At 56.6% G+C, this 27,103-nt stretch overlaps 9 protein-coding genes across 9 annotated transcripts; 5 read left to right on the top strand and 4 right to left on the bottom strand.

Annotated features, from left to right (window-relative positions):
* Positions 1–3,713: 3,713 nt before the first annotated feature.
* MFIFM68171_11046 (PaNoxR NADPH oxidase activator encoded by the PaNoxR protein) lies at positions 3,714–5,591 on the top strand (the record flags this gene model as incomplete). Its single annotated transcript, XM_071066465.1, has 5 exons — positions 3,714–3,947; positions 4,013–4,348; positions 4,404–4,568; positions 4,638–5,507; positions 5,571–5,591. The coding sequence occupies 5 exons, from the start codon at positions 3,714–3,716 to the stop codon at positions 5,589–5,591; spliced, it is 1,626 nt and encodes a 541-aa protein (XP_070922566.1).
* Positions 5,592–8,268: 2,677 nt separating this feature from the next.
* MFIFM68171_11045 (FAR1 domain-containing protein) lies at positions 8,269–9,699 on the bottom strand (the record flags this gene model as incomplete). The annotated part of the gene is made up of 1 exon (XM_071066464.1): positions 8,269–9,699. The coding sequence occupies one exon, from the start codon at positions 9,697–9,699 to the stop codon at positions 8,269–8,271; it is 1,431 nt and encodes a 476-aa protein (XP_070922565.1).
* Positions 9,700–10,448: 749 nt separating this feature from the next.
* Positions 10,449–10,973, top strand: MFIFM68171_11044 (Mediator complex subunit 11; the record flags this gene model as incomplete). Its single annotated transcript, XM_071066463.1, has 3 exons — positions 10,449–10,556; positions 10,633–10,696; positions 10,756–10,973. The coding sequence occupies 3 exons, from the start codon at positions 10,449–10,451 to the stop codon at positions 10,971–10,973; spliced, it is 390 nt and encodes a 129-aa protein (XP_070922564.1).
* Positions 10,974–11,339: 366 nt separating this feature from the next.
* RPL34B (60S ribosomal protein eL34) lies at positions 11,340–12,072 on the top strand (the record flags this gene model as incomplete). Its single annotated transcript, XM_071066462.1, has 3 exons — positions 11,340–11,377; positions 11,470–11,593; positions 11,884–12,072. The coding sequence occupies 3 exons, from the start codon at positions 11,340–11,342 to the stop codon at positions 12,070–12,072; spliced, it is 351 nt and encodes a 116-aa protein (XP_070922563.1).
* An 867-nt stretch (positions 12,073–12,939) lies between these two features.
* Positions 12,940–13,919, top strand: MFIFM68171_11042 (NADH dehydrogenase [ubiquinone] 1 alpha subcomplex assembly factor 3; the record flags this gene model as incomplete). The annotated part of the gene is made up of 2 exons (XM_071066461.1): positions 12,940–13,576; positions 13,720–13,919. The coding sequence occupies 2 exons, from the start codon at positions 12,940–12,942 to the stop codon at positions 13,917–13,919; spliced, it is 837 nt and encodes a 278-aa protein (XP_070922562.1).
* A 642-nt stretch (positions 13,920–14,561) lies between these two features.
* MT2 (Sphingolipid C9-methyltransferase 2) lies at positions 14,562–16,347 on the bottom strand (the record flags this gene model as incomplete). The annotated part of the gene is made up of 4 exons (XM_071066460.1): positions 14,562–14,780; positions 14,836–15,587; positions 15,653–16,139; positions 16,237–16,347. 4 exons carry the CDS (start codon positions 16,345–16,347, stop codon positions 14,562–14,564), a joined length of 1,569 nt encoding a protein of 522 aa, XP_070922561.1.
* Positions 16,348–16,861: 514 nt separating this feature from the next.
* Positions 16,862–19,014, bottom strand: MFIFM68171_11040 (Maltase; the record flags this gene model as incomplete). Its single annotated transcript, XM_071066459.1, has 7 exons — positions 16,862–17,589; positions 17,681–18,069; positions 18,128–18,292; positions 18,351–18,437; positions 18,499–18,600; positions 18,657–18,770; positions 18,845–19,014. 7 exons carry the CDS (start codon positions 19,012–19,014, stop codon positions 16,862–16,864), a joined length of 1,755 nt encoding a protein of 584 aa, XP_070922560.1.
* Positions 19,015–19,997: 983 nt separating this feature from the next.
* MFIFM68171_11039 (Spp2/MOS2 G-patch domain-containing protein) lies at positions 19,998–20,924 on the bottom strand (the record flags this gene model as incomplete). Its single annotated transcript, XM_071066458.1, has 1 exon — positions 19,998–20,924. The coding sequence occupies one exon, from the start codon at positions 20,922–20,924 to the stop codon at positions 19,998–20,000; it is 927 nt and encodes a 308-aa protein (XP_070922559.1).
* A 1,057-nt stretch (positions 20,925–21,981) lies between these two features.
* On the top strand, positions 21,982–26,752 carry eaf1 (RNA polymerase II transcription elongation factor SpEAF; the record flags this gene model as incomplete). Its single annotated transcript, XM_071066457.1, has 4 exons — positions 21,982–22,043; positions 22,121–22,273; positions 22,368–25,560; positions 25,619–26,752. 4 exons carry the CDS (start codon positions 21,982–21,984, stop codon positions 26,750–26,752), a joined length of 4,542 nt encoding a protein of 1,513 aa, XP_070922558.1.
* Between the last annotated feature and the right edge of the window lie 351 nt (positions 26,753–27,103).

Raw genomic sequence — 27,103 nt, 5'->3', positions numbered from 1 at the left:
TCAACCAAGACGCAGGCAGCCGAGAAACGACCCATTCGAGTGCCGATGCGCGAATGAGCCTTGCAGACGCAAGGTTCAACAGAGGACTCGGTATCGAGATCCTCTTCCGTACAGTTCTAACTCTTTCTTTCCTGCTGCAGACGGAAATCAAGGGGTGAGCTGCGTTGCAGCATGTTCACTGTCTTGGCGAAGATCATGCAGGAGAACGAAACGCCCTGGCGGCTCCTGGGAATGATTCCACTCCACGCCGCCGGAAGCGCGGCAGAAGTGTATCGACCAGAGGCTAGCAAAAAAGATGAGACGGAAAAGGGGGATAGGGCACGCTAGGCCCCACCCATCGTCAGCCTGGGGGAAATAAGCTGAACGGAGCAATTGTATGTGTATGCCGAGTGAGGAGGAAACTGTTTGTTGCTTATGATGGACGGCATCCTCTGCTGTGCCGATTCCTCTGCCCGCGACCGTCCACTAAGATCGCGGCGCGCTCTTGTGTCGCGATCGATCCCCGACCGGCAGCCGCCTTGAGGGAATGCAAATGTAGTATATGCCAAAGCAGTATAGGCCGGACCACTCTCGGGGTGACGTGTACGGAGTACTGACGGATTGATTACCGGAAGTGGGGGTCTGGGTCGTTGACCCGGCGCACGCCGCCCCAGCCCTGCAAGTCAGCATACAGACCAAAGTGACCTGGACCATGTGTGGAGAAGCTCGTGGCCCTCTTCGGCTGCACCCTGCAGTCCTACCCACCTTACCGGATGCCGTGATAGTCCAGCGTAGAATTCGTTCGTGCTCTCGGATTCTAGGTGTTAGGGGAACGGGTTTACAGGGTCCAAAGATGCAAGCGACTTTCGTCATGTTGTCAAGGTCTGGCTTTCGAGCTGGCATGCTCGATCTTCAGCATCAATTTGGAGTCCCTGTCCCTCTTTCACGGGGCTCAGCCCCACTATCAGTTAGTCTCATTTTTTCCGAGTCGCTCTGGGGCATCGCTTGCTCGCCCGGCTGCGACCTCAATGCCCACATGGCGCGGGAACACCACCTTGGTACAGCCACGAAGCGAGCGTTGAGCCTCCTCTTGCCATCGCTTCTGCAGGAGAACCGAGAGTAAACCACCAATATTTTTGTGATGGCGTGACAGAGCAGACGGGCGGCAAGTATTTGGTCGTATCGTCGTCCGCATCACTATCACTATCACAAAACTTGTGTTGTGCAGTTTGCCTATATCATCGCGAGGCCAACACGTTTTGATATTCCTGCAGGATTCCCAAGACACCACCAAGCTATTAGCCTTATCATGGTACCACCAACAGTGGTTGGAGATTTCGACCATGCTATTATAAAGCGCTGAGGCGGCCAACACTGAAGCATGAAGCGCGATGGCGGTTCGCAAAGGAACTTGATTGGGTAAAGTTAGGAAGTCCAGAAAGCGCGGCTTCTGCCTTCCAGAAGAACTATGCGCCTGCCAGCGCTGGCCGTCAAAACCGGCCAGAGAATGTGCTACTTGACAAGGCCACGGGCTGGTGGGATTCACGGGTTGCACAGCATCTTAGATCCCATTCTTTGATCTTGGAGAGGCTCCAGCCACAGCCTTTGCCGTCCCGCAGCAGCGTTGCGGACAGGACCCGAGGTTGAAATACGCAGTAGCCGCCCTGCAACGCAGGGGCTGGCACCTGCCGTGCGGTTGGCCCAATCAGGGGCCGGCCTGGGTCTTGGAACACTTGGTGCATGAAGAACGCTGGCCTGTGATTCGCAAGGGTTGCAAGATGTCTGTGACAGTCAATCACTTTGCATTGACCCCTCGGAGTCTCACCCACAGACTACCGCCGGGCCAAGCCAAAGTTCATTGAAGCCCGAAAGGACAACTAGACTCTGGTATTTTTGGGGATGCGATGCGCGAAATCGGGCTGCCGCCGTGGGGCTATTTGACTAGATATTCCATTCTCCCGGGGTTTATCTCTGCTAGCCTCCTCGGGCAGAAGTTTGCGTATATTGTAATGTACCGGCCTTGGTTGGCGCCTTCTGCATGGTACTTAGGGCATCGCTGAAGGATGGGCAGCGCGGTGACGTTTCCGGCTCCCGTCGATCCGGCAGCAGCTTGACATGGGACCGTTCGATCCCTGACACCCCAACTAACTCGGCGTCCGAGCCGAAGCGCCTTCCAAAAGAGAAATGGGATGCTTTTTCTTCAGGTGGTTCGACACCAATACAGAAAACATTCGATCGTAGATGTCCCATAGACACTATCCCGCTTCTTGTTGCCAGTACAGCTGGAATTGTGCAAACGAATGGGAGGGCACATCGCTGCTGCCCAAGCACACCTATCAGAGTGCCTGATCCGACCCCAGATCGTGTCGCCCTCTGGACCCGCTTTTTAAGAGTCTCGGATTGTTTCTTCTCTGCTGCCAGGCTGCCCCTAGCATCCAGGGAATCTGCACTGAAAAAAACGAGAGAGAGGAAAAGCACAATGCTTTTTACTCGTCGAGGATTCCCCTGTCGGCTGTAACAGCAGGCTTGATTGAGGAAACCCCCCCCTTCTCCCCCAACCATAGGGCGTCATCCACGTTTGGCGAGCGTAGCCCGGACCTGGCAGGCCAAGTTCCCCTTTGCGGGCCTGCATGATCACCTCCCCCAGCTCTGGCCGTCCCTAAACAAGCCCAGAAGCCGAACCCTCGCTTGTTGAGCCTGTTAGCTTGTGAGGAAACGCTCTCGTTCCTCTCTGCATGTAACTGGCATTTTGCCATCCCGCGCTGCCCCAATCATTCTTTTCCCCGTTGATCCCGCCTCGCAGGCTCTCAGATTCCCATCCTTTTTTTTTTTTTTTCCCATTTCCCCTTCAGAACCGACCTCTGGCCAGTCCTTTCCGCCAGCCCAAAAGGAAACACAGGTTCCCTAGGTTACTTTCATCATCGGCAAAGACCCGCCATTAATAGTAAGACATATTCGAGATTGGTGTCCGCGACCACCCACGACAGAATCCCGACAGCTCGGACTCGGTCTCCATACGCTGTGCTCTTTTGGTTCTTGTTGGCTGCACACGCTAGCGATAAAGCGACACGATCGTCAGGAACACCGGGGCGCTAGGCTTATCGGACGCCAACGGCTGCACCCGCCACAGTTGCCGTTCACGAGGCTCCAGGCACTGTACTCGCAGGGTTGGAAACACGAAGACGAGCAGCAAAGAGAGCTTTTATCGTCCGAGGAAACTAGCTGCTGGACAGTAACGTTGGACGGAGCCGAAGCTGTCGCTCCCGTCACATGCCAAGCAGCCGCTAACCCTTGACGGACCTGTCATCGATTCACCAGACCAGTGGTGCATTTCGCTTTTATTTTCGTTAGTTGACATACTGGGTCCCGGACGGAGCCGGACAGCCAGCAACCAAGGCAATTGGGTCTGCGAGACGAGCGGGGGAAATTCGAACCGTTTTCCGCACGGCGCCGAGCCGTCCACAACCACCCGCTGCTGACTCGAACAAGCCAGCCCCCCCCCCCTTGTTGCCGCCCAGCCCAGCTAGCGCACGGCGACCCCCTGTCGCGCCGCCTTTGCCTGCCCAGCTCCCAAGAACATTTAATAGCCACACACAACCCCTCAACAACGGGACGTTTCAACCGCCCGAACGCACAACCCTCCCCACCGAGGAACAGCCTCACGACACCTGCTCTCCCGAGGGCCGCAAAGACGGGCTTTGACAGCCTTTTCAACTGCAGCACCCTGAGACAGCATGTCGTTGAAACAGGTATGGAGACCAGACAGAGCCCCGCTGCCGTGGTGGATAACCCCGACTTACACACACATCTGTGTGCAGGAAATAGAAACATGGGTCGAGGCCCTCAAGTACTACGACAACAATGAGTTCGACGAGGCGCTCAGGTGCTTTGACAAGATCGCGGATACCTCCAAGATCCTGTTCAACATGGGCGTCATCAATGCGACGCTGGGTGAACACAAGCAAGCGGTAGGCGGCACTCTACCCCCGTCCTCTCTGGTTCTCGCCCCCGGGCGTGCTAACTCTTGGCCTAGGTCGAGTGTTACCAACGCGCCATCAAGCTCGACCAGTACCTCGCAGTAGCGTATTTCCAAGAAGGAGTCTCCAACTTCATCCTGGGCGACTTCGAAGAAGCCCTGGCGAACTTCAACGACACACTCCTCTACCTCCGCGGCAACACGCTGATCGATTACACGCAGCTGGGTCTGCTGTTCAAGCTCTACTCGTGCGAGGTCCTGTTCAACCGCGGCCTCTGCTACATCTTCCTCGAGCAAATGGAGGCCGGCATGCAGGATCTGCAGTATGCCTCCAAGGAGAAGGTGGTTGAGGACCACATTGTGATCGACGAGGCGATCCAAGACCAGGGCAAGGTCCGTAGCCGGCCGCTTCACCTTCTATTGACGTCCATGACTAACTGGTGTACAGGGCTACACTGTTTTCTCCATTCCCGTGTCTGTCGTCTACAGACCAAACGAGGCCAAGGTGCGGAACCTGCAGCAGAAGGACTACCTCGGCAAGGCCCGGCTGGTTGCCGCATCAGACCGCAGCAACGCTTTTACAGGCTTCGCCGGCACCGAGCTGAACAAGGTGGTGAGTTCGCATTCTTGCCGGTTGTCTTTTATTTTTTATTTTTATCCGTCAATGCTAACCTGCAACAAGGCTCCTCCGATAGCGCCCAAGGACGATAGGCCAGCAGAATCCCTCTCGTTCGCCGCCAACAACCTTGTCAAGCCCGGTCTGCAGAGCAGGCGACAGCAATCCGAGCCGCCGAACAACCGCAACGTCTTCCCTCCAACGCCACCACCCGAGAACGACAAGCCGTCGCAGATGAGTCGCGGCGCTTCGGTTCGCAACGGACCCAAACCGATCCCCGGCAGGCTCAACCTTGAGAAGACGAGGAGCAATGACCGCTACGAGAGGATGTCACCAGATGACGGCCAACGGTCCCGTCCGACTCGCTCTGCATCGGCCGCCCCGTCGCGTGGTTATTCTCAACGTGAAACCCCGAGAAGGAGAAGGGACGAGGAAGAAGACGCCTACCCGGATGATCTGTATGACATGTACCAGGGCGGTGGTGCTCGGAGCAGCAGGTCGCAACGGAGCGGCGGCGGCCGGGCACGGGACCGATATATCGAAGAAGAGGAGGAAGACGGCAGTGACTATGACGACGCGTCTTTCGACGAGGGCGAGTTCGAGATGGTCTCGAATCGCAGGCCGGGCACGAGTTCCATATCTGGCGGCTCCAAGCGGGGCTCCTCGAGGCGTGAGGTGCTTCGCACTGTCCGCGTCAAGGTCCACGCCGGCGACGTCCGCTACATCATGGTCGGCCCGGCCATCGAGTTCCGCGACTTTGTGGATCGCATCCAGGATAAGTTTGGTATCCGACGCAGGTTCAAGATCAAGGTCAAGGACGATGATTCGCCCGAGGGCGAGATGATCACCATGGGCGACCAAGATGATCTCGACATGGTCATGATGACGGTCAAACAAAATGCGAGAAAGCAGAAATCCGAAACAGGGAAGATGGAGGTGAGTCAAGGTCGTCGATATATCAATCAGTCGGGCAAAGAATACTGACGCAACCTCTTCCAGGTCTGGGTCCAAGAAGTGTAAAAACGCGACACTCGTTGACGCTGCGTTTACTGTTTTATACCCCCTGCCCGACGTGCCCGTAGCGTCTGGGTTTCGACTATGAAGTAATGACGGACGCTTTCACAATCATCCTCGTCAGATATGATCACGATATCCTTCGTCTCCATACCGCGCCGGAGTGTCAGTTGAAGCCAACCAGGGCTGCCCCGGCCCTGCTGGTCAGCCGGTTCAACGACCAGGACGAGAACAGCGACAATGGCACCCGGCACGTTGTTTTTGCATATTACATTGATTGAATTTTGCATAAGACTCAAAGAGCCCACGGAGGGAAGAGTGGCGTTTCTATGGGATGGATGGCTTTTATTTGGCACAGCACCACTCTAGCACAGAGAGTGTGTCAGTGGTTCGCTGTCTCTCTCCCTCTCGCAGAGACGATGCCAGCATAATATACTTGAGGATTCTTTTTGCCCCTGCCTATTTATCTATACCTGGATTTCTGTTGCATTATCCCTTTTTTGTCTCCCAAACCAGCATTACACTTACCCCTCTTGTTCCTTTCCTTTTCTTTCTTTTCTTTCTTTTTTCCCCCCCTTTTTATCGGATCGCAAGATGGGAGTTGGTTTGCTTGCTTTTTTCGTCCTCTTTGATGGAGGGAGGAAGCCTAGACAAAAACCGGTTCGAGCTGGGGCGTGATATACCGGGGATGGAAGAGGGGTTGTGATGAATGAATTAAATATATCCTGTTTATTTAGTTGATGCCCTATCCGGTCTGTCTCTTTGCGAGTTATCGTACCTGAACTTATACCCATGAACCATGTTTAGTGCTCGATCATCGTACACCTGGGACTGTCGCTTATGTGATGAGATATAGCCGAGACAAGATGGTGCGTCAATCGTACTTTAAGGGGGGGACTTGGGTAGGTATAAGAATCATCATCCTTTCAAGTACCTTCGTTATGGGACGGCAGGAAAGGTGTGAGAGGAAGCCTTTTTAGCCAATCGGAACTAGCTGGTACCACGCCAGGGAGATTATAATGACGAAGAGTGGCTGTCTCCCCCAGTCCACATCGGTGGACGTGCATATGAAGGAACGGAGGTATAGAGTGCGTCTGGGATGTATGGACTGGTGTCATTATTACCTGCCATCCCCCCATCCGACGTCCCATTAGTTCGCAAATAACCTACGCTGTACCCAGCGTAGTAAGGGAAATTGCCTTGGTCAATACAAAGTAACCATATCCAATATCCGTATTTTCGCGAGTGAAGCCCTACTCAACTGTTTAAACACCATATTACAGCTTTTCAAACACGGTCCAAAACCGGTTAGCGAGAGAAAAGAACGTCTTGGTTTATGGATTGGTATGGTTGGTATGTAGCACCACATTTAAGGGCTATGTCATCGTACATTTAGTGTAGACAGGTAGGGGCAAAATTTGGTAATTTTGTTTCGTCTTTGTCATGTACACACTGGAAACACGCAAAAGATCGCGGGCTGGCGGGCTGGCGGGCCATCCCTTCTTGCCACCCCCTGCTAATGTCTGCTTACCCGCAGTTGAAAACAGCAGAAGAAAAAAAAACACACTCGGATGACGCAGTGCCCATTCCTTTCCCCGATAGATGATGGACGAGGCGGACGTGCCTCACTCTTTCTTGGGTCGCCCCCTCTCCGGCTTCGACCGTGCTTAGTGGATGCCCTGACCGTATGCTGGCTTCTATGCCTGGGAAGGAATCGGAGAGAGGATGGAGGATGGAGGTAAACAGAAACTAGACAAACAACAGCAAAACAAACAAACGGTTGTGGCGGAAGGTAAAGCAGCCAAGCGTCTCGCCATATGTGGTAAGACGCCTGGGGAAGGTCAGAGCCAGCAGGCAAGGCATGGTTCAAAAAAAAAGAAGAAAAAAAAAAGGAAAAGAAAAACAAAAAGAACCAGGTAAAGGTAAAGGTACCTTCCATAGATGTCTGACCAAGTGGTAGGTAAGGTAACAGATCATTTTAACGCCGCCGAAACCTTTCCCCTTGATCCCTTAATCCCCCTGTGTCCTTGTCCCCCTTTCCCCGTATTGTTGCCGCTTTGTGGTTCGAAGACCAGGTAAAACAAAGCAAAGAGAAAGCCAACGCGTAAAGGATGATGAGAGAATGAAAAAAAAAAAAAGAAAAATGAAGCGAGACCTGGACCAGAAAAGAAGAACAAGGTCTGCACCAGAGAGAATATCTACACACTTTGCACACTGTCCAGATCCCGAGACGCCTGGGAAGGGAGAAAAAGAGCTACTACATGTACAATAGACGAAAAGGACAAATACCCCCCCGGTAGAGTTAAGAAAAAGAAACGCCGTCTTCCGGCTACGGGCCAGATGAACAGCCACAGTCTGCCCTTGCCATATCTCCCACTTCGGTTTCTTTCCATTTCCCTCTCACCAACAATGTGCTGCGTCTTTCTATATCCAGCAACGGTGGCTGTGCTACTCCCTGAGAACGGCAGGAAAGCAAGACCGAGGGGATCGGACGCGAATGGCCTGAGCTGTAACTAAGCCTGTGGCCCTGTAGTTGTTGTAGTTATTATTTTTTGGGTGGTGACTGTGTTGCGGACCGGTGTTGTCGCAACGTGCTTCGGTCTCATCCGTGTTCTCTCGATGATCGTAACGCGGCGGGTCCGAGGAGCGAGACGCGTCATCACGATTCGAGAGGGTTGATGAGCTACGAGCCGACCATCATACCCAGACGGCTCTCGTCCTCCATCATTTGCAAGCCGTCCAAGTTGCGCGGCTCCATTTGGGCAAGCCTACTTTCCACGCCGCCCAGCCGGCTGTCTACCAGAGACTGCATGCCTCCGTTCGCCAGGGAGCCGTTTCCGAGGCTGCTGCCGCCCATATTAGCAGGTGGCATGCTCGGGCCGCCCATGGAAGGCACACCGTTGCCGCCGAGCATCGCCGGTCTTCCACCCTCCAGCGCCTCGAGCCGCTTCTCGATGTTCTCCAGCCGCGCCGACAGCGCGTTCTCGAGTCGGTTGAGGCCCTGCGTCATGTCGTGGGCCATGCGGTCGACCTTGTTGGTCAGGCTCCGGAGGCTCTGGGCGACGGGCGTGTTCTCCTGCCCGGGCACGGCGGCGGGGATGCGCGCCTCGTGGTTGTGACGCGCCTCCTGCATGGCGAAGCGCCATTGGTGGCCGAGGTTCACCTCGCACACGGCTTTCGCGCGCCACGGGCAGTCGACCTTGCGCGTGCTGGGGTTGCGTTTCTTCGCCGTGCTGTTGTACTTGACGCCGCCCCTGTCGCACACGAGATCGTAGCGCGTCGGCTTGCCCTCGCGGTAGTTGCTCGCGCGCAGCTTGACGATGCCATAACCCTGCTCCTTGGCCGTCCGCTGGACCGAGGACAAGAGGTCGTCAAAGGTGCGGTAGATGCCCTCGGGAGGCGGCGCCAGGCCGGCCGAGGTGCCCAGCGCGGGCGACTGGGGAGGCATTGAGGATGATGAGGGTGGTGGCGGCGGCGGCGCGGCTGGGGCCGAGCCGGTTACCGACCACACCGGGATGTTGTAGCCGGTCGCGGCAGACGACGAGTTCGCCACGGCGGGCGAGGAGTCGCCGGCGGAATGATTGGCGCCGTACTGGTGCTGGAAGAAGGTGCGGTCCGGTTTGCCGGCCGAGACGGAGCCCCGCTGCTGCTGCTGCTGTTGCTGCTGCTGCTGCTGGGGCGGCGGCGGCGGCGGCGGCTGCTGCTGATGGTGCTGGTGGTGGTCGCCGGCGAGGGTGCTCAGGCTGCTCAAGCCGGACGTGTCGGGCTGCGGGGCGGGCGCGAGGGTCGGCTGCGGATCAGGGTACTGCGAGTGTTGCGGGGCGCTGTAGCCGTTCATCAATCCGTCGGGCTCGGCGACCTGGTGCGATCTCTCGAGCTGCTGCGACGGGAAGGTGGGAGGATGTTGAGTGGGCACGGTGTCGACGGGCGCGCGCACGGCCTGGCCGTGGTTATTCGCAACGGTGGCGGGTCCCCAGCCCTGGGCGGCTTGTGGAACGGGGGTTAGCGGGCCTGTGGTCGCTGTGTTTCCGGCTTCCGAAACGCGGGTGGTGCGAGGGCGCTTGCGCGGGCGTGGCTGGGCCTGCGAAGCTCCCGTAGCACCTGGGCCGTCCATGGTGATTGGCAATGTGGCACGGAACAACCAGTGGGAATATGTACTGTGTTGTGAGGGGGAGGTATGTACGGGTCTGGTAGAGGGGGGGAAAAAGGGAAAGGTGCCCTGGGCCTTGTTCTGCCGAGAGCGCGTGCGTGCGCGATCGACCTATCGATGCAGATAATAAACGGCTGACGGGTGCTGGGACAGGCGATGCGTTTTGCCTTCACGTCGCTGCACTGAATAGGGAAAAAAGAAAAAAAGAAAAAGGGTAAATTAAACCGACGGCGCCTGCTAGCGAGGCAAAGTCTGGTGTCACCTGCACTTGCTTTTTCCCCGCGCCCGGGTTGGTTGAATTGGTGATGGAGTCTGGCCAGCGGGCGACGAAGCGTGCTCTCCCCTTCTGTTGTTTGCACCCTTCAACCGAAAACCTGGCACTCGTTGGCCCGAGCTCCTACGGTCACAGCCTGCCAATTGCTCCGCGTCTCAGCCACAGTCTTGTTCGATTCTCGTCCTCCCATTTCCCTAAAGGTTGCACACCGGCAATCTGGAGTCCTGGGACCAATCACCCGTCTCATCCGCAGCAAACACCCCCGCCCCTTCTTTCATTGTTGGCTGTCGCCGTAATCACAGCACTCGAGATAGATCGACCAGCCACTGCACGCTCTCGTCCTTGTTGTTTTCCGAACAATATTTACAGCGCCTACATTTAATTTCGGGTACCCGCCGTCATTCCAGGCTGAGGGCGCCCCCCCCCCCTCCTCCCGACCATGGCATCTAACAAGCCGCCGATCCAGCCACAAGCGGCCAACAACGACCTGCAGGAGGAGGAGCGGCTTGAGGATGACCTCTATCGTTTGAACCAAATGCATCTCCAGGCAAGTCTGCCACAATAGTCCATTCGATACTGCCCTCATGGCGCTGAGTTTTACTTTTCTGACTTTTGCCGTGCAGCTGCGCCAACTTCGCTCGGTGCTTCCGCGCATGCTGGAGCCGCTGCGGACCAAGCATGCTTCGCGTGAGTCTTGCTAGTCCCGGACCGCGCGAGTCCACCAACAACTAACAGCACAACCTCAGCCCAGGCTGCCTTTGCCGCCTACATGCAGTCAGTCGAAAACGCAAGCAAGGAGGTCACCGGTTTCCGGGATCTTGTTAATGGCCCAGAGACCGAGGCCCTCTTTGCTAGGGCAGGCAGGAGCCAGAAGGAGAACCCAAAGGGCATCAAGCAGTGGCGTGCCCGCGACGACCCAGATTGGGCCAACGAGGAACGTAGAAAGCGGCCTAAGCCGTCTTGAATATATTTACTCAGGAGCTCGGTGTGTTTAGCATGGAACCGGCGTTCTGGGAATCGGAGGCGTCTGGGAGTTGCGGACGGTGTTAGAATGGGTCTGGTTATGGAAGCGCGTTTCATTTGGCGACTCACGTTTTACTGGATAATAGAAGTACGGAGTACACTAGCCACTTTGCTTTACGTAAGCCATCTTCTGCCAGCTGGTCCTGTGCCACTGTGCCACCGAGTGCCAACCCTTGCGATCGCAGCAGAGTGGGGCTTGCATTCCGCGCCCACACAGAAATTTGCAAACTGGATCTCAAAATTCATCCACCTAGCACACCGTGATCGAGTCGACGGAAACCATCACGACAACGCCAAAACCGCAGCAATGGCCCCCTCACGAGTCACCTACCGCCGCCGCAACCCGTGAGTTTCCCCGTTTTCCGCTGCCAGCGATGGTATTCGGCACGTGCAAGGATGATAGGAGGAGGAATTGGCTAACCAGGGCTTATTCGCAGCTACAACACCACGTCTAACCTGACGCGGGTTGTCAAGACTCCTGGCGGCCAGCTTCGCCTCCTCCACATCAAGAAGCGCGGAACTGCCCCCAAGTGCGGTGACTGTGGCGTCAAGCTCCCTGGTGTAAGTTTCTCGGGTTCCCAATATTGCAGATGGAGGGGAAAGGCGAGACATTTGGGCCGATCGAAGGCAGCCGGGATCGCGACGAGCCGATGCAGAGTCTGCAACACTACCGATTACCGGAATCGGCCAATCCTCCGCAGCTGGATTTGGCCGTTTCGTCAACTGCTACGACCCGCCAGCGGAAGTTCGCTCCAGGATACCGGCGTGGGAGGAAGCGGCTGAACCATTTGGATGTGGAATGCCACGGCAGTGGTCGAGCTATGGGCAGGCTGACATTTCGACCTTCACAGATCCCCGCTCTCCGCCCCCGCGAATACTCCCAGATCTCCAAGCCCAAGAAGACCGTCCAGCGCGCGTATGGTGGCTCAAGATGCGGCAACTGCGTCCGGGACCGCATCGTCCGGGCCTTCCTCATTGAGGAGCAGAAGATTGTCAAGAAGGTGCTGAAGGAGCAGAGCCAGGCCGAGAAGAAGAAATAAACGGGCTTGGTTTGGTTCGGGGCGGAAGAATGCTAGGTTGACGGTCTCATTGCTTCGGTGTTCATTTGGGAAATGGGCTCGCATGCCATACACACACAGCCGGGGTTGGCTGTCTCTGTTCTTAGGGCTGCTTTCTACTCCGGGAATGAGGTTCTCAATGGAAATGGACTTCAGGCCGTGCTTTCATGGAGCCGGGATATGGGGGCCATTGTGACATGTAAGACAGCGACGGGGTTTTGAGCGCCATGACAACCGGCTGGGACGACCGGGAATTGAAGCAAGAGTCCGCGCCCATAGGTGTTTCGAGTGGTGCTATGCTGCAGTGTTTTGGGGGCTTTACCGAATGCTATTGGAGGCCACGCTTACACTACTTGTCTAATCCTCAGACCAATCTAGCTGGTTAGACCCAAACTAAGAGAAAAAATATAGAAGCCGTGTTGGGTTGAGAAACAGCTGCCCGCGTTGTCTTAGGAGAAACCGACTCTACTACAAATTAGATCCGGCCCAGGCGCTACCCAATCTGTGTCATCTACATTCGAGTTTGGCAGTAAACACATCCAGCTTACTACACCGTAGATTGTCGGACGTTGAGCCATTTGTTTCTGTTTCCCCTTAGTTTATTTCTCTTCAAATTTCATTGTAACTAAGTACTGTGAGTGAGAAGATTGGGGAGGCAGGTTGCCCTGATGGAGTTTATCTAAGATCTTACCGAGCTGCTCCCGCACCCCTGCAATGACGTCGAGCTCCGCCCAATTTTCAATTGACGGAACTCCCGTCCCGACAGCATCCTTCACACCTCTACATCTCACAGCTAGCTCCGACACCTACCAAAGGCAAGGTAGCTCCCAACCTCACCAACCGCTCACAATGGCGACACAATCACCAGCAGCAGCGGCTCTACGGCTCTCCGCTATAAGCTGCCGTGCCCTCCGCCGAACTACCCCAGCAGCGACTAAAGCCAGACTCTACTCCTCCGGGCCGGCAAGACTATCACCACCATCACCATTACCACCAACCCCCCACCAACGCCGCCCGCAACTGCCCGCCACCAGCAGAAGGAGAAGCAGCAGCCAAGCCCGTAGCGTCGCGGGCGCCGCGACCAGCTTCCACACCAGCCAGCAGGACCCGCGGCAGCGCAGGCCGCTGGCCCACAACCGCGAGCCGGTCCCGGACCAGCCGCCGCCGACCGACTTCGGGCGGATGGACGTGCTGGGCGGGGCGCCGGTGCCGGCGACGGCGGTGAAGACGTGCCACGCCGACGGCTTCTCGCTGCAGTCGGGGACGCGCCTCGCTGGCGGGGACGGCGCGCTGCTCGTCGGCGGCGAGGCGTTTGCCTGGCGGCCGTGGCTGGGCGACGGCGCCGGGGGAGGAGGAGGAGGCGGGAGCGGGATGAGCGGGATGGGGGAGGGGAAGGGGAGGAGGAGAAGGCTGGTGAATGACAAGGGCCAGTGGGAGGTCGGCGAGGAGGGGTTCGCGCTGCTGGGGGTGCTGTGGCCGCGCCCTGGTATGTTTTCCTCATTTTCTTCATCTTCATCATCATCACTATTCCCCAACCACCCCCGGGCAACAGGTTACCGACCTACCTACCGTAGGGTAGGATTCTTGCGGTGGGTAAGAAGGCTGATTGGGATCTGGGGAAACCGCTAGATTTGTTGATTCTGGGCTTGGGACCTGAGATACGACCGCTCAGTCCGGCCACGAGACGCATCATAAGCGACCTGGGCATGAGGGTCGAGGTGCTGGATACGAGGAATGCGGCGTCGCAGTATAATATGCTGGCTACGGAACGGGGGGTTGGGGATGTTGCGGCTGCGCTGATACCCCTTGGGTGGAAGGACGGGGAATAGGTTTGAGGGGGGCGGTGAGGGAGTTGATCGTGACCCAATGCCATAAGGAGGTGTGAAGGGACGTGTACGAAAGGGGTTGTAAGAAGGGGGGATGGGGGGAGGCGCTGTAATGATAGAGCCATCAATGGGAGATGAGGATCTCGGGGGACTGTATGATATGACGATTGTGCTGGGGTAGGGACATGCTGAGGATCCCAATTTGGGCCCAGTGATGGAAGAGCAATGTGTCAATTTGCCGCACGCAGCCCATGTCAAAGCATGGACGGTTCAACCACGGGCTCCAAGGGAGCTGCTCCAACTACACTGCCAACGTCCGAGACAATCCCCGCCCTTTGGATGATCGAGACCAAACCCACTCTATTCGTCCCTTTAAACCGTGTTTCTAGCTTCTATGGAAACGCTGTAACCGCCGCATAAATTAGGCAAGAACTCAGCTTTTATGACCCTCATTATAATTCCCATTTTATCTACTTGATAGACAAAATAACCCACACTACCTTGTCTCGCCAGTCTCCCAGTTCAGTGGAAGCCACACCCCATCGCGCGATTCACTTCGGCAGGCCACGACTACAAACCGAGACCGCTCTTGGGTATCTTCACGGTATCTCCACGGTGCAACCAACGCCCATGTAAGACATACGCTTACTGAGCAGGGACGCTGGGGAATTCGACAGCGTTGGCCTCGGCCCACGCCTTGATATCGGCCTTGAAGGCCGCCTTCGCACCACTGAGGCCATGCTGCGTAGGAATGCCCTCGACGCGGTGGAACGCGTTGAGGTTCTTGTGGAGCACAATCTGGTAGCAGGTGGCGCTACCCTGGCGAGAGATGATGGTCGAGTACGCAAGGAAGAACTCCCAGATCTGCGTTCTCGGGTTAGCGTATGGAAGCGAGATATTTTGAGTTTGGATAACATACCCGGAACCACCTCTTGCCGTACTTCTGCTCAACCTTCTCGCGGTTGGCCATCCAGTTCCGGTACCACCTCCAGAGAGTGGCCGAGTAGTGCACGCCGATCGTATCGACAGCCTTGACCTCGAAGCCAGCGCCCTCCAGCCTATCGATGAACCAGCCGAGAGGGGTCGAGGCGTCGGCACCGGGGAAGACGTACTTGTTCATGAACAGACCCCAGACCAAGTCCTCGTACTGCCAGCTCTTGCGCAGACCGGCGATCTGGAGGAAGAAGGTGCCGTCATCATCCAGCATATCGTAGACCTGCCTAAGGAAGGTGTGGAAGTGACGGACACCGACGTGCTCGGCCATCTCGAGGCAGCTGATATTCTTGTAGCCGCCCTCGGGCACGGGAATATCTCGGTAGTCCATGCACAGGATCTTGCTCTGCTCCTCGGGGATGCCAGCCCTGCGCAGCGCCCCGTTACCCCAGGCGGTCTGATTGCGTCCCAATGTGATACCAGTAACCTTAGCGCCGTAGTTGACACTAGCGAAGCGGGCGAGGGTGCCCCAGCCGCATCCGATGTCGAGCAGGGTATCGCCCTGCTTGACGCCCATCTTTTCGCAGACAATAGTGAGCTTGTTGTCCTGGAGCTCTTCTAGCGTCTCTTCCCTGTTGGGATCGCTGATGATGCCCGAGGTGTAAATCATACGCGGCCCGAGGAACCAAGCGTAGAAATCATCGCCGCGGTCATAGTGGTCGCGGACCTGCTCCTCATCTGGTATCGTGGCGTTAGAACCACTTGCAAGAGGACCCCGGTGCGTGACATGCGATCCGACTTACCCTGAGACCGGGTGTGCATGATGACCTCCGGAACCATGCCCGTCAGGAAGTACTTGATCAGGCTGAAGGTGAAGCGGAAGTTGGCCCAATCGTGGCGGTACTCGAGCACGTCGAGAGCGTCGCCATTGAAGTCGACATCACCGTCAAAGTACATCTCATGGAACGTCTCCATGGGGATCTTGTTCCTGCCATAGTACTTGGCCTTGTCCTCCGGCTTCTTGAAAGTGAGGTAATGCTCCACGGGGCGGCCGGGGAGTCTAGCTTTCTCATTCTTGCGGGGCGAGAGGACGGAGAAGCCGATCCAGAAGGCGGCGAGCAAGGGAAGGGTGGTGAAGAGGGCGAAGAAGAGGGTCGTCTTCAGACCGCCCCCGACCTTCCATGACAGATAAAGCGGGACGCCTCCGAGGATGGAGAAGAGCAAGAGGTTGGAGAAGCTGTCGGTCCCAGAACCTTCGGCGGGCAAGGGGGCATTCTTGATGGTCGGGAACTGGAGGCGGGAGTCAGTAGGGCTCCAATTGGCCTGCTTGCGCCATGCGTCAAGCGTCAAAAGGCTAGGGAGGTCAGAGAAAACAATGCTAGCTCACCGACGTGGTGCGGACACCGCAGTCTTCGAACTTCTCCAAGGCCGGGGCCTTGGGAGTCTCGATGAACTCGAACTCGGACTCGCTGCCGTTGGCGCTCTGCGGCTTCGACATTGTGGCAACTGCTCAGCCCAATTGGCGGACTGTTTGAGCAGGAGAGAGAGGAATGGGGAAGGGAGAGAAGGGGAGGTGGTTGTGGGAGAGCTCTGCCCAGCACACTTTTTTAGCAAGATAGGAGGCCCATGAGTGGCTGGCTTAGTGGGGTTTTGGGAGAGCTTGGCACCCGATCCAGACTGCTTGCGGGCAAGGGTCCTGGCGGCTGCACTGTCGCACCACTGATCATAGCTCCCGCGCTGCCCCTTTTCCGCAAATTCGATGGGTTCCTGTCGTTTTGTTTTCACCGATGTTTTCGGCGATCGGCTGCGCTCTTGTGCTGACGATGGCTATCACTATTGTCTGCATATATGCAACGTGGCCTGTGGAAGAGAGCGGCGTCTCCCGTATCGACTTTTCATTTGTCCTTTCCGGATGCACCGAAATGCTGGCGAAGTCCGTTGGACGTCCACTGGATCAGAGACCGCTCGGCAGGAACCAACTGCAGTTCAGGAGTGATTCCAGCTTGTCTTCCTTATTCGCAGCCCGCCAGGTACAACCTCCCCTCCCACGGCCTCAGCTTCCGAGCCCTGTGGCCGTCCCCGTCGTCAACACCATCATCATAACTCCCAACCTTGAACGCCAACCCTTCATAGTCGGGCAGCTCAACCTCCTGGTCCTCCCCGGTGAAGTTCAACACCACCGCCGCGCGCTTTCCCCCAGCCCGCTTCCCAAAGACAAACGTCTTCTCGTCCTCCATCCCGAAGCCTTCAAAAGCCCCATGCACAAGCACCTCGGCGTGCTCTTTCCTGAACCGAATCATTCGCTTCCAGAACCCCAGCACAGACCCTTCACCCTCCTTCACCTGCTTGGCCACGTTGATCTCACCATACAAATCGTGCACCCGCATCCACGCCCCGTCCTTGCAGTCCGTAAAGCCGGCGTAGGGCGCACCGCCGTCCCACTGCATGGGCAGCCGCGCGTTGTCGCGCGACAGGATCTGCAGGCTGCGCATGACATAGTCGAGCTCGGCCGGGTCGTTGTTGATGGCCGCCGCCATGGTGTTGTAGAAATTGACCGACTCGATGTCGCGGTACGACGAGATGGGCCAGTCACGCGGGACGTTGATGGTGCCGATCTCCTGGCCCTGGTAGATGAAGAGGGTGCCTGTGAGGGAGCAGAGCATGAGGGCGAGGAGCTTGGCCGAGTGGACGCGGTGGGCAGGCGAGTCGGAGGCGTAGCGGGAGACGGAACGGCCTTGGTCTGTTTTATTTTTATTTTTCCACCCATCTGGTGAGTACGTGCCTACTGCGTTTGGTTGTGATTGCCGTTGAGTGGGCGGGTCGCTACATACCGTGATTCTCGCAGAACACCGTCGTCCAGCCGTCGGTGCCTTCGATGAACTGCTGCCACTTGGCGACGATGCCCTTCAGCAGCGGGAGCTTCCACTCCCCGAAGTGGTACTTGTGCTCGCGGCCTTGGCCAATGTCGACAATGTCGAACTGGAACACCATGCTCAGCTGCTTGTCAGCCGCCCCGACGTACTGCAGCACCTTCTTGGGGTCTGGCGTGTGCGGGAGCTCGCCGATCGTCACAGCACCGTATTTATTGAGCACCTGCTCGTTCATCTCCCGGAGAAACTCGTGCATCCTGGGGCCGTTGGCGTAGTACAGCCACGCCGGTTGCTCGTAGAAGTTGGCGTCTACGATGGGGGCGTCCTTGAATTCGACTCCTTTGGAGTACCTTGAGGACGGGCCATGTCAGTGGCAAAGTGGAACGGAAAAGAACAAGTCCCACTGACATGTTCACGACGTCGACGCGGAAGCCGTCAACGCCTTTGTCGAGCCAGAAACGCATCGCGCTGTCATAGATAGCCTTCCGTGTCTCCTCGTTTTCCCAGTTGAGGTCCGGCTGCTCCTTGGCAAACAGATGGAGGTAATACTCGCCCGTGTGCTCATCATACTCCCTGAGCGATAATGTCAGTCTTATCTCTCCTGCTTCGGACGCTTCGGAGAACAGCGCACCAGGTCGATCCGGAAAAATAGCTTCGCCAGTTCGTCGGCGGCAGCCGAGTGCCATCCTTTGCATACCGAGGAGGCTTCCAGATATACCTGCGGGTCAAGGTCAGACCCTTTTGTTCTTACGGTTGTAAGCAAGACGGGCCCGACCCACCAGTTACGCTTCGGGTTATCCTTTGAAGACCTCGACTCCTTAAACCAGGCGTGCTGGTCAGAAGTGTGGTTGATGACAAGGTCCAGGATTAGTTTCATGCCCCTTGTAGCCTTTAGCTGAACGCGGCAAATGACTTGAAGCCGGCCGGGTGGAATCACCTCTTGTGACAAGCTTCTATAAGTTCTTCCATATCTTTGACCGTGCCGTACGGAGGGTAGACCTTCTCGTAGTCCGAGATGTCGTATCCCATGTCAACCTGGGGGCTGTCGAACCTGCGGAGGGATGAACGATTAGCCCTCTGCATCGGATCACCGAGGCGTAGCTTAGCATAGAGCAGGCACGGTACATGGGCGAAACCCAGACGCCGTCAACACCAAGGTCCTTCAAGTAATCAATCTTGCTCAGAATACCCGGAATGTCGCCGAGTCCATCCCCATTGGAGTCTTTGAAAGACGCGGGGTAGATCTGGTAGAACACGGCATCCTTCCACCAAGGCTTCGTCGATGTGTCTGCCATATCCCAAAGTACTTCAATAGGCATGTCAACAAACCAAGGGAGAGATACGGAAGACAATGGAATTCAGATTTGATCTTAGTGAGACCATAGCACTTCCTAAATAGCTGCTGCTAGCCCGTCTACCCGAGAAAATTCCGAGAGGACTGGTAGGGTAAGGTAGGAGGCCATCTACGAAGCTGCCAGCGCAGAGGATGCCCCGCTATGCAGGACAAGAGCGGAGATTGTGGGAGACGGTTTGTAAACAAGGAAGAGGTACATGTAAAGTGGGCACTGGGCATCAAGGTGACAGTCGTACATCCGACCTCAACCCGCTAGGGATATTCCCCGCTAGGATGAGAACAGCCAATAAACTTGGGGGGGCATGTAGACGCCGTAACCGATGTTCATCCGCCGGCAGGCACCGAGTTTGGTAATGTTCGCACAAGGTCCTTCGGACGTTGGGTCAGGGTGAAGGCATAAAAGACTCAAAGCCGGACCACGCGTTATGCGATTAGCTTAGGTCGGCCGAGACCGATCTCATCTAAGGCTTCGGACAAGGGGGCCATCGGTGGCTAGCGGAAGTAAGGCGGCGAGAAAACGGATACTCAGCACACCCACCAGACTCACCTCAATGCTAGGTCCGGGAACGGATAGAGTTGCTGCAGTTTAGCCCCGGCACTTTCCGCTCGCCGGGGGGACGGGGGTTCCCGAGCGCATTACCGACGATACGAGCATCGAGATTCGTTTGTGACGATCTTCAGCACATATCACCTTCGTTGTGCCATCTTTCGCCTCTCTTCCCGGACCAAATGTCTGTTAGTGCATGGCACAAAGAAAGAGTGCAAAGTCACAAATACCCACTTAAATGAACTCCGAAGCAGAGATAAATACATAGTATCTCCCTTGCCGAAAACGTAAGCGCCCAAGGTGACGCTCTTTCTTTCGGGAAAGTTATCGGAGTGGTGGTATTCGGATAAGGCTGCAAAGGCTGCTGCAGATTCTTCCTATCTGTCTCGTCCGCGCTCTCGCTCTCGCTCTCGCTCCCGCTCCCGCTCCCGCTTGTAGCTGTCACCGTACCTATCATCTATCCGTTGGCGCTTCTTGCTCGCCTCCCTCTGGTAGTCGTCGAGTCGCGCCGGCCGGGAGTCTTTGACAGTCTTTTGGTTCCAAGCCCCGAGGTCCTCGGCACCTTTTGCATCCTTTGCGCCGAGTCCCGTAAGGTTGGCATGCCTAGTTACCTCTTTTACTTTACCCCTCATCTTTCCATCCCAGCCAAAGCTCCTGAGAAGGGTAGCGCCAAAGTCGTCGATGGGGACAGATTGGAAGTCCTCGGGCCGCGGTTCTCGGTCAGCGGCGTCGGAATCCAGTTTCCTGCGTTTTGGTGTACTTGAACCCAGAAGCGCCTCCATGGCTTCATCATCGATGCTCTTTGCGGCCTTCTCTCCTGCTCTTGTGTCTGGTTCAGATCCAGCACTGTCTGGCCGCCGTTTCGATTCCCCTTCTTTGGCCACCTTGCTGTCTTGCTTTGATTTCATGTTGATAGTTAAACCCCATTTGACTGGCTTGTCTTGAGACTCTGAGTCAGGTACTGGGCTACCATCGCGACGGGCTTTCTGGTCGGCGGATGCGTCTCCATGCTGACGCGTTGCCCTTCCATCACCGGTTCTGGCGGAGCCCCCATGCCTATTGTCTTCCTCATCATCTAAACCCGCGTCACTGGCGCCATAATGCGTAATAGCCTCCTGCCGGCCATAGTTCTGCTGCTCATTGTCGGCCGCGTCGTCTGATTCCGACTCCTCGTGGAGGGCGTGCGCTCGGTGTCGCTTTGCATAAGCCGGACGGGCGCGACTCTTGATGCCGTGTGGTGATGGAGCAGACGCTTTACCGAGCTGAATGGCTATCCGCGAGGATTTGCTGTCGCGGTCTGACATGGCGTGAATTGTTGCTCTTGTGGAGGATGGGAGTTGAGAGCACCCTGGAGGTACCGATATACTTTGGGGACGATGAAACGAAGCCCAGGAACCGAACTTTACATAGTGGGGCTGCCTGAGGCACAAACCAAGGCGCCGAGTTACGTTTTATTATCCGCAGCGGCATATCAAAGTTCCCCAACACACATCAGTCTCTCCACAAACCACCACGGAAAAGGCTACTCGTTTCGAACTCAATCTGCTTGTCTTTCACTTTCTTGAGTTGCTCCGTCCGGATCCGAGCTCTGGACCCAGAAACTCACCGCCCAGACAACACCAAAACAGCGGTTGCCAGGATGCGATCGGCCTGGGCCACTTGCCTTACCGTTCTTGGACCCTGCGGAGGCAAACAATGGTTCCTGAAGGCCGACGAGACCCGCGGCCTCACTCCGCCCAAGGTCGAGTGAGAGAAAGCCACGCAGGCTTTTCATGTCGTTCAAGGGGAGATGCCGATGTCACTGGCAACACTTCCTAGGGCGCAGAGTTCTCCGCCAGGCTCCCCGTTCCCCCCCGTCTTCACTCCCCTAACCCTCGTCTGCCGGATGCTGCTCGGTGTTCTTCGCCTGCCAAGCGGGAGGCCCCTCATACAGTATGGTCAGTCCAATATTTCGCAGTACCCGCACTGTGTTTCGGCTGCCTTCGGCGCACTTGAGCCTTCCAACCCCAGTGGAATTTCAGGCCTCCTTTCCCCCTACCGCAGCCCCGAGAAAGCAAGAACAAGGTCCGTTAGCGGTGGTGCTGACGACACTTCAGGCGCTGATGCATCCTGGATTAACATTTTTTTGATTCCGGCTGCATTGCACTCCCGCTGATACCCCCGTCTTCACAACCCCCTCAACACGGCACGACAGAGATTTACCGTCTGCTCGAGACCAGGTCACTCAATCAATCCAGCGTTGAAAGTCGCAACGCTCCCACTTTTTATCCTCTACCATCGCGATTTTCATATCTGCCAGCCTAGCCCGAACCGATATCGCCATCCGTTTGATCAAAAACGGATGTCGCGGTCGCCGATGACATGACTGAGGTCGGGCTCGCCGACCGCCAGAAGCTGCTGCGATCAAAGCGGGCGGAATCGAGGTGCGAATAGTTCCAATCGAGAGATCTCAATTTTCCGATCATTTTGATGGGTCATATTCGGTGTTAACTGGTCATAGATCAATTGTGCTGTCACGCAAGCGCAAACTGCGTGAGCTTTTCGCTGTTGCGACCGACGAAGATGGCATTCCGAACCACGACTTTAGCAACCCCGACGCGCCGCCAACCACACCTGCCGAAGCCAAATTCCTAATCGAGACCGACATTCTGCAGTAGGTTCCGTTGGGTTTTACTACGTTAATTTTTGGTCTCCCGGCATGTCGCGTCACGTCAAAAGATTGATTTTCTAATTCGTTATGCTTGCAGGGGTCGGCGACTGAATGAGCTGAATATACCTGCGCGCCGGAAGCCGTTGTTCGATGCACGCAAGCTTCGCGCGATATCCGATGCGGCAGCCGTCGAGAATGCACCACGTGTAGGGCCAACCCAGTCGATCGAGAACGGACTCCCTTTGACCAAGACCGACGACCCGATATCAAACGGCTCGAGGCCATTCTCTGGAGCAGCAGACCAGCATGCAGCGCCGCAGGTTCCAACAAAGGGCGTCCCGTCAGTTCAGACGCCTCTTGCCGAAGCAATAGTGCCAAAGGTTGTCGCGAAACCTAGGGATGGAGGAGAGTTGCAATTGAAGGATGCGTCCACCCGTCGAGAGGTTTCTGGCAAGGTGAATGGTGTTTCCATTCCGGATGGGCAGGGAGAGGTATTCTCAAACGGTCAGGCAAGTCTGCTGCCACCGGTGGATGCCGCTACTTCGTCAAAAGTCCCTCGAATCGACGCACAAGTCGCTCGGGCCAGCCAAGTTCCCTCGCCAACGGAACTTGACGGAAGGTTGAGTCCCAGGGACGCCGCATCCGGTATCGACCACCGGACGTCAGCTACCGACTCAACGCGCTTTACCGACGCCTTATCGTCCCCAGGTTCTACAGCTCAATCGATGCTGACCCCAGCCGTGCATGATGCATCCGCGGACACTAGCCCCGATAACGAAGGACCACAGTATCTGGAGCGACATGAGAATTCGCGTGGGGACAAGGCGCAGGAGGACGCTACGGAAGGGGAAAAACCAGATAATGCCAGCCAAGTCGTCCCACCGGCCGAGCCACCTACATTGGACGTCCCATTGCCAACAGCGATCAGCGGTGTTGAAGCGCAGCTGTTGCAGGAATCTGCGGCAGCTCAGCTCTCCCAACCGACTGGGTTCGTAAGAGCTTCTGCGCCATCACGAAATGAATCGGGGAGACCGGCAGAATTGTTAGAGGCACCTGGTTTGAGAGAACGCTCGGCAGGAGATGAGCATGTTGCGCCAGTGACTACGCAGCAAGACGATCAAGGGCGCAGCGAGAAACTAGCCGCCAGTTCCGTCAGAACCTTGCCGGTTGTTGATGTCGGTGGCGAGCAGGATGAAGGCTCCACCGTTCCCATGGAGCTTGACAAGCCAGACGGTCCGTCGAAGGCTGAGCTAAACCTGCAGTCCGCTATTCCCCCGCCTGCGCCCGCTGTTAGTGCCGCTCAAGAATTCCTAGCTGCAGACACACGCATAGTGGAGCCGCCATCCTCCGCCTCCAAGCCCCAGACCCTGGAGGAAACCGCCTCCGGCGAGGTTTCCCCAAGGCCACAGCCCACAGATGCCTCGTCCCCGCATGTTAAAGCTTTGAAGCCAGTTTCGAGGGACGCAAGTGGACCACAGACAACACAAGACCAGGAAAGCTCCAAGCCTCAGGCTCCCTCTGCTTCCCAACTCAAGTTGCTAGCCAACAAGACTCGCGATAAGCGACGAAGAAGCATCCCAACTGTGATTTTCGGCAAGCAGCCTGCGAGACATAGGCCATCAGATGACGGTTCATTAGCTGTCAACAAGCAGCGGCCAGGCCGGCTCCCATCCGATGATTATTTCATGCCTCTTTTCATTGAAGGCTTCACCCGACAGTCAACGTGGATGAAGCCGATCGAAAAACTTCTAAACCAAGCCCACAAGACGATATCAACGCCCGATCAATACATCTCAATATTGGACCACCAAGCTTGCAAGATCCTGAGGCGAGTTTATCATCTCCAGCAACACGACAAGTGGTCCTTACGGCAACCTGTACGATGCCCGGAACCGACAAGGCCGGCATCTCATTGGGATGTTCTGATTCAAGAAATGAAGTGGATGCGGACCGATTTCCGTGAGGAGCGCAAATGGAAGCGGGCAGTCGCGCGAAACCTCGCTTATGCCTGCGCGGAATGGGTTCACTCTGGCCCGGCCGAGCGGCTAGCGCTGCAAGTGAATGCAGTAGTTCCACCGCCGCCCATGGCTCTAGGGTCTGACGCTAAGATGGTCGACGCCCTTGATGCTGCCGAAGAATCCGTACCAGATCTGGTCCATTCCGATTCGCCCAGGGACAATGAGGATGAACCTATAGACGTCATGGTGGAAACCGTGGCCCCGTCGGCGATCTTCGCGCTGCAGGACGATGATGTGGTCTTTGGTCTGCAGCCGTCCAAAACAGCCGATCTCCTCTTAGAGAATCTTCCCATGTACGGGTCACCCTTGAAGATCCCAAAGTTCGACCTCTCGGGGCCGGATTACGACCCAGATGCCAAGTGGAAACGACCGGCGGTGCCTCTGAGCAAATTTGTCGAAGGCGAGATGGTTTTGGCAGATGGCGGGCCGCCACGGAAGCGCTGTCGATACGACTATCTCGCGGAAGATGAGGATGATGATGGCGATGAGGTCATCTTCGGTGCCGGTTCGGACCCCAGCGCAGAGTTGCAACCAGAAAACACCGCGGTGGCGCTGTTTAACCCTGAGATGAAAGTGATTCGAGATCGGCTACACGCTGGCCATCAATTCCGACCACCTACTGAGTATCCTATGCCCCCTCAGAGCTTCTTCGAGAGCCGTACAGCTTCGCAATGGACGTACGCCGAGGACGAACAACTAAAGTCCCTGGTCCGCGAATGCTCTTACAATTGGTCACTCATCTCGGCTATGGCGTCAACCACATCTGCCTTTGCGTCTGGGGCCGAACGTCGGACGCCGTGGGAATGCTTCGAGCGGTGGGTGAGCCTCGGGAGTCTTGAGGGTCTGCCCAACGACATGGCGAGAACCCCATACTTCAAAGCCTACCAAAGCAGGATCGATGCGGCGCAGCGGAATATTGCGCAACAAAACCAGACGGCGCAGCAGCAAGTCGGACCAAACGGGGCGGTTACGCCGGTCCCCAGGCGAAGAGCGACCACGAGCATTAGGGTTGAACGACGGCGCAATCAAAAGCATCTGGCCCTGATTGACGCCATGCGCAAACTAGCCAAGAAACGAGAAACGGCCGCCCAGAAAGCGCAGCATGCAGCCAACTTGGCGGCCATGCGCAAGGCGAATGAGGCTCCACGGCAACAGATCCAGAACAAGACGCCGCGGGACTACAGCATAATGAGATGGGAACGGGACCAACAGCTTGCTGAGAGGATGGCCGCATATGCTATGCGGCACGCGGACGCGAACTCAAGGAGATTGGTAAGGCTGAAGACTGGGGCACCATCATGATTCGAATGCTAACTCGAGCTAACCTCAGCAAAAGCAAACTCATCCCACCCAGCTCCCAGGTACACCTGGTGCCCTCCCAGTTCCCCAGAACGCAGCGCAGATCGCGGCTGCCACCAATGCCGTCAACGGCGCTCCTCGCCTCAACATGCCGGGGCAACTCGCCATGGCTGGGCAGAACCGCGCCCCAGGACGAGTTCCCATCCAAGCGCCTCCAGGAACAGTTCCTCCGGCCGTACAAGCGCGACTTGCGAGTGGCCTCGTACCACCACTTCAGATGGCAGGCGTGGCGCAGGCTGCCCAGCTCCAGGCGATGCAGGCGCAACATAGAATGCCCATGGCCAATCCGCAACCGGATATCAGCCTGATGATACAAGCCAGGACAATCCAGAGCCAGCAGCGAGCCGCGATTCAGCTGCAGCAGCAACAACAGCAACAACAACAGCAGCAGCAGCAGCAACAGCAGGCTCAACAGCAGACGCCGCAGGGGCAGCAGCAGCAAACACCGCAGCAGCAGCAACAGCAGCAGCAGCAGCAGCCTGGCACCCCACAACCGCTCCCGCAGCAACAGGTGGCTCAGCAACAACAGCAGCAACCTAGCCAGCAAGTGCAGCAACTCCCTCAAGCGAACGGGACACAAGCGTCGCCTACACCGATGCGTGCCGTTGTGAACGGCCTCAATCAAGGGGCATTCATGACCAATGCGCAGGCTATGATGGCGCAATTCAACGCGGCCAACGGCGCTGGCTTGGGCACGTCACCGGGCGCTGGTTTGAGTATGCCGGCCGTCGCAGGCAGATCGCCCGGCGGGATCCTGAACCACCATATCACGCAGCGACTCAACGACCTCGAGGCCCATTACCGGGCCAAGAACCCCAACATGCCAAGCGATGCGATTAGGCAGCTAGCAACGGAGCACTTGAGTAGGATGATTGTGCAGAGCCAGCAGCAAGCAGCCATGAACGCTGCGGCGGGGGCAGTCGCGCAACAACCAATGAATAGCCCGCATCAATATGCATCTCTTCTGCGGGCGCAGCAGCAAGCACAAGCACAGCAGGCAGCCCAGCAAGCCGCCCAGCAAGCCGCCCAGCAAGCCGCCCAGCAGCAGGCAAGTCAACACCAGAGACAGTCCAGCGGCAGCGCGACCCCGGCACCGGGCAAGTAGCCCCATGGTTATGGAGTTGGGTGTTAGTCGTACCTTGTATTATTCGAGCGGTGCTTGTGGGTTTCAAACGTTTAGAGGCCAAGTGTTGAGCGGACGGCGTCGATGATGAGACCAAGGCCAAGGACGCCTCTGAGGAACGTGATGACATATTCATGTAGATATTTATGATCGGTCAAGGAAATGATCAGCCGTATATATCGCTAAAGCCGGAAGCGGGCTGTTATGAATTCGAATAAAAGGCATGTAATAATCATTCTCATGTACTAGCCCTGCTGGAGAGCTGTCCTTGTTCAGGGGAGCTGTACTTGAGGAGGGGGCACGAGCGGGATGCCTGAGTGCTTGCTGAACCAG

The sequence above is a fragment of the Madurella fahalii genome (assembly GCF_045866475.1).
Source record: "Madurella fahalii IFM 68171 DNA, scaffold_6, whole genome shotgun sequence".
NCBI lineage: Eukaryota > Fungi > Ascomycota > Sordariomycetes > Sordariales > Madurella > Madurella fahalii.
This window is presented reverse-complemented; position numbering and strand designations above follow the sequence as displayed.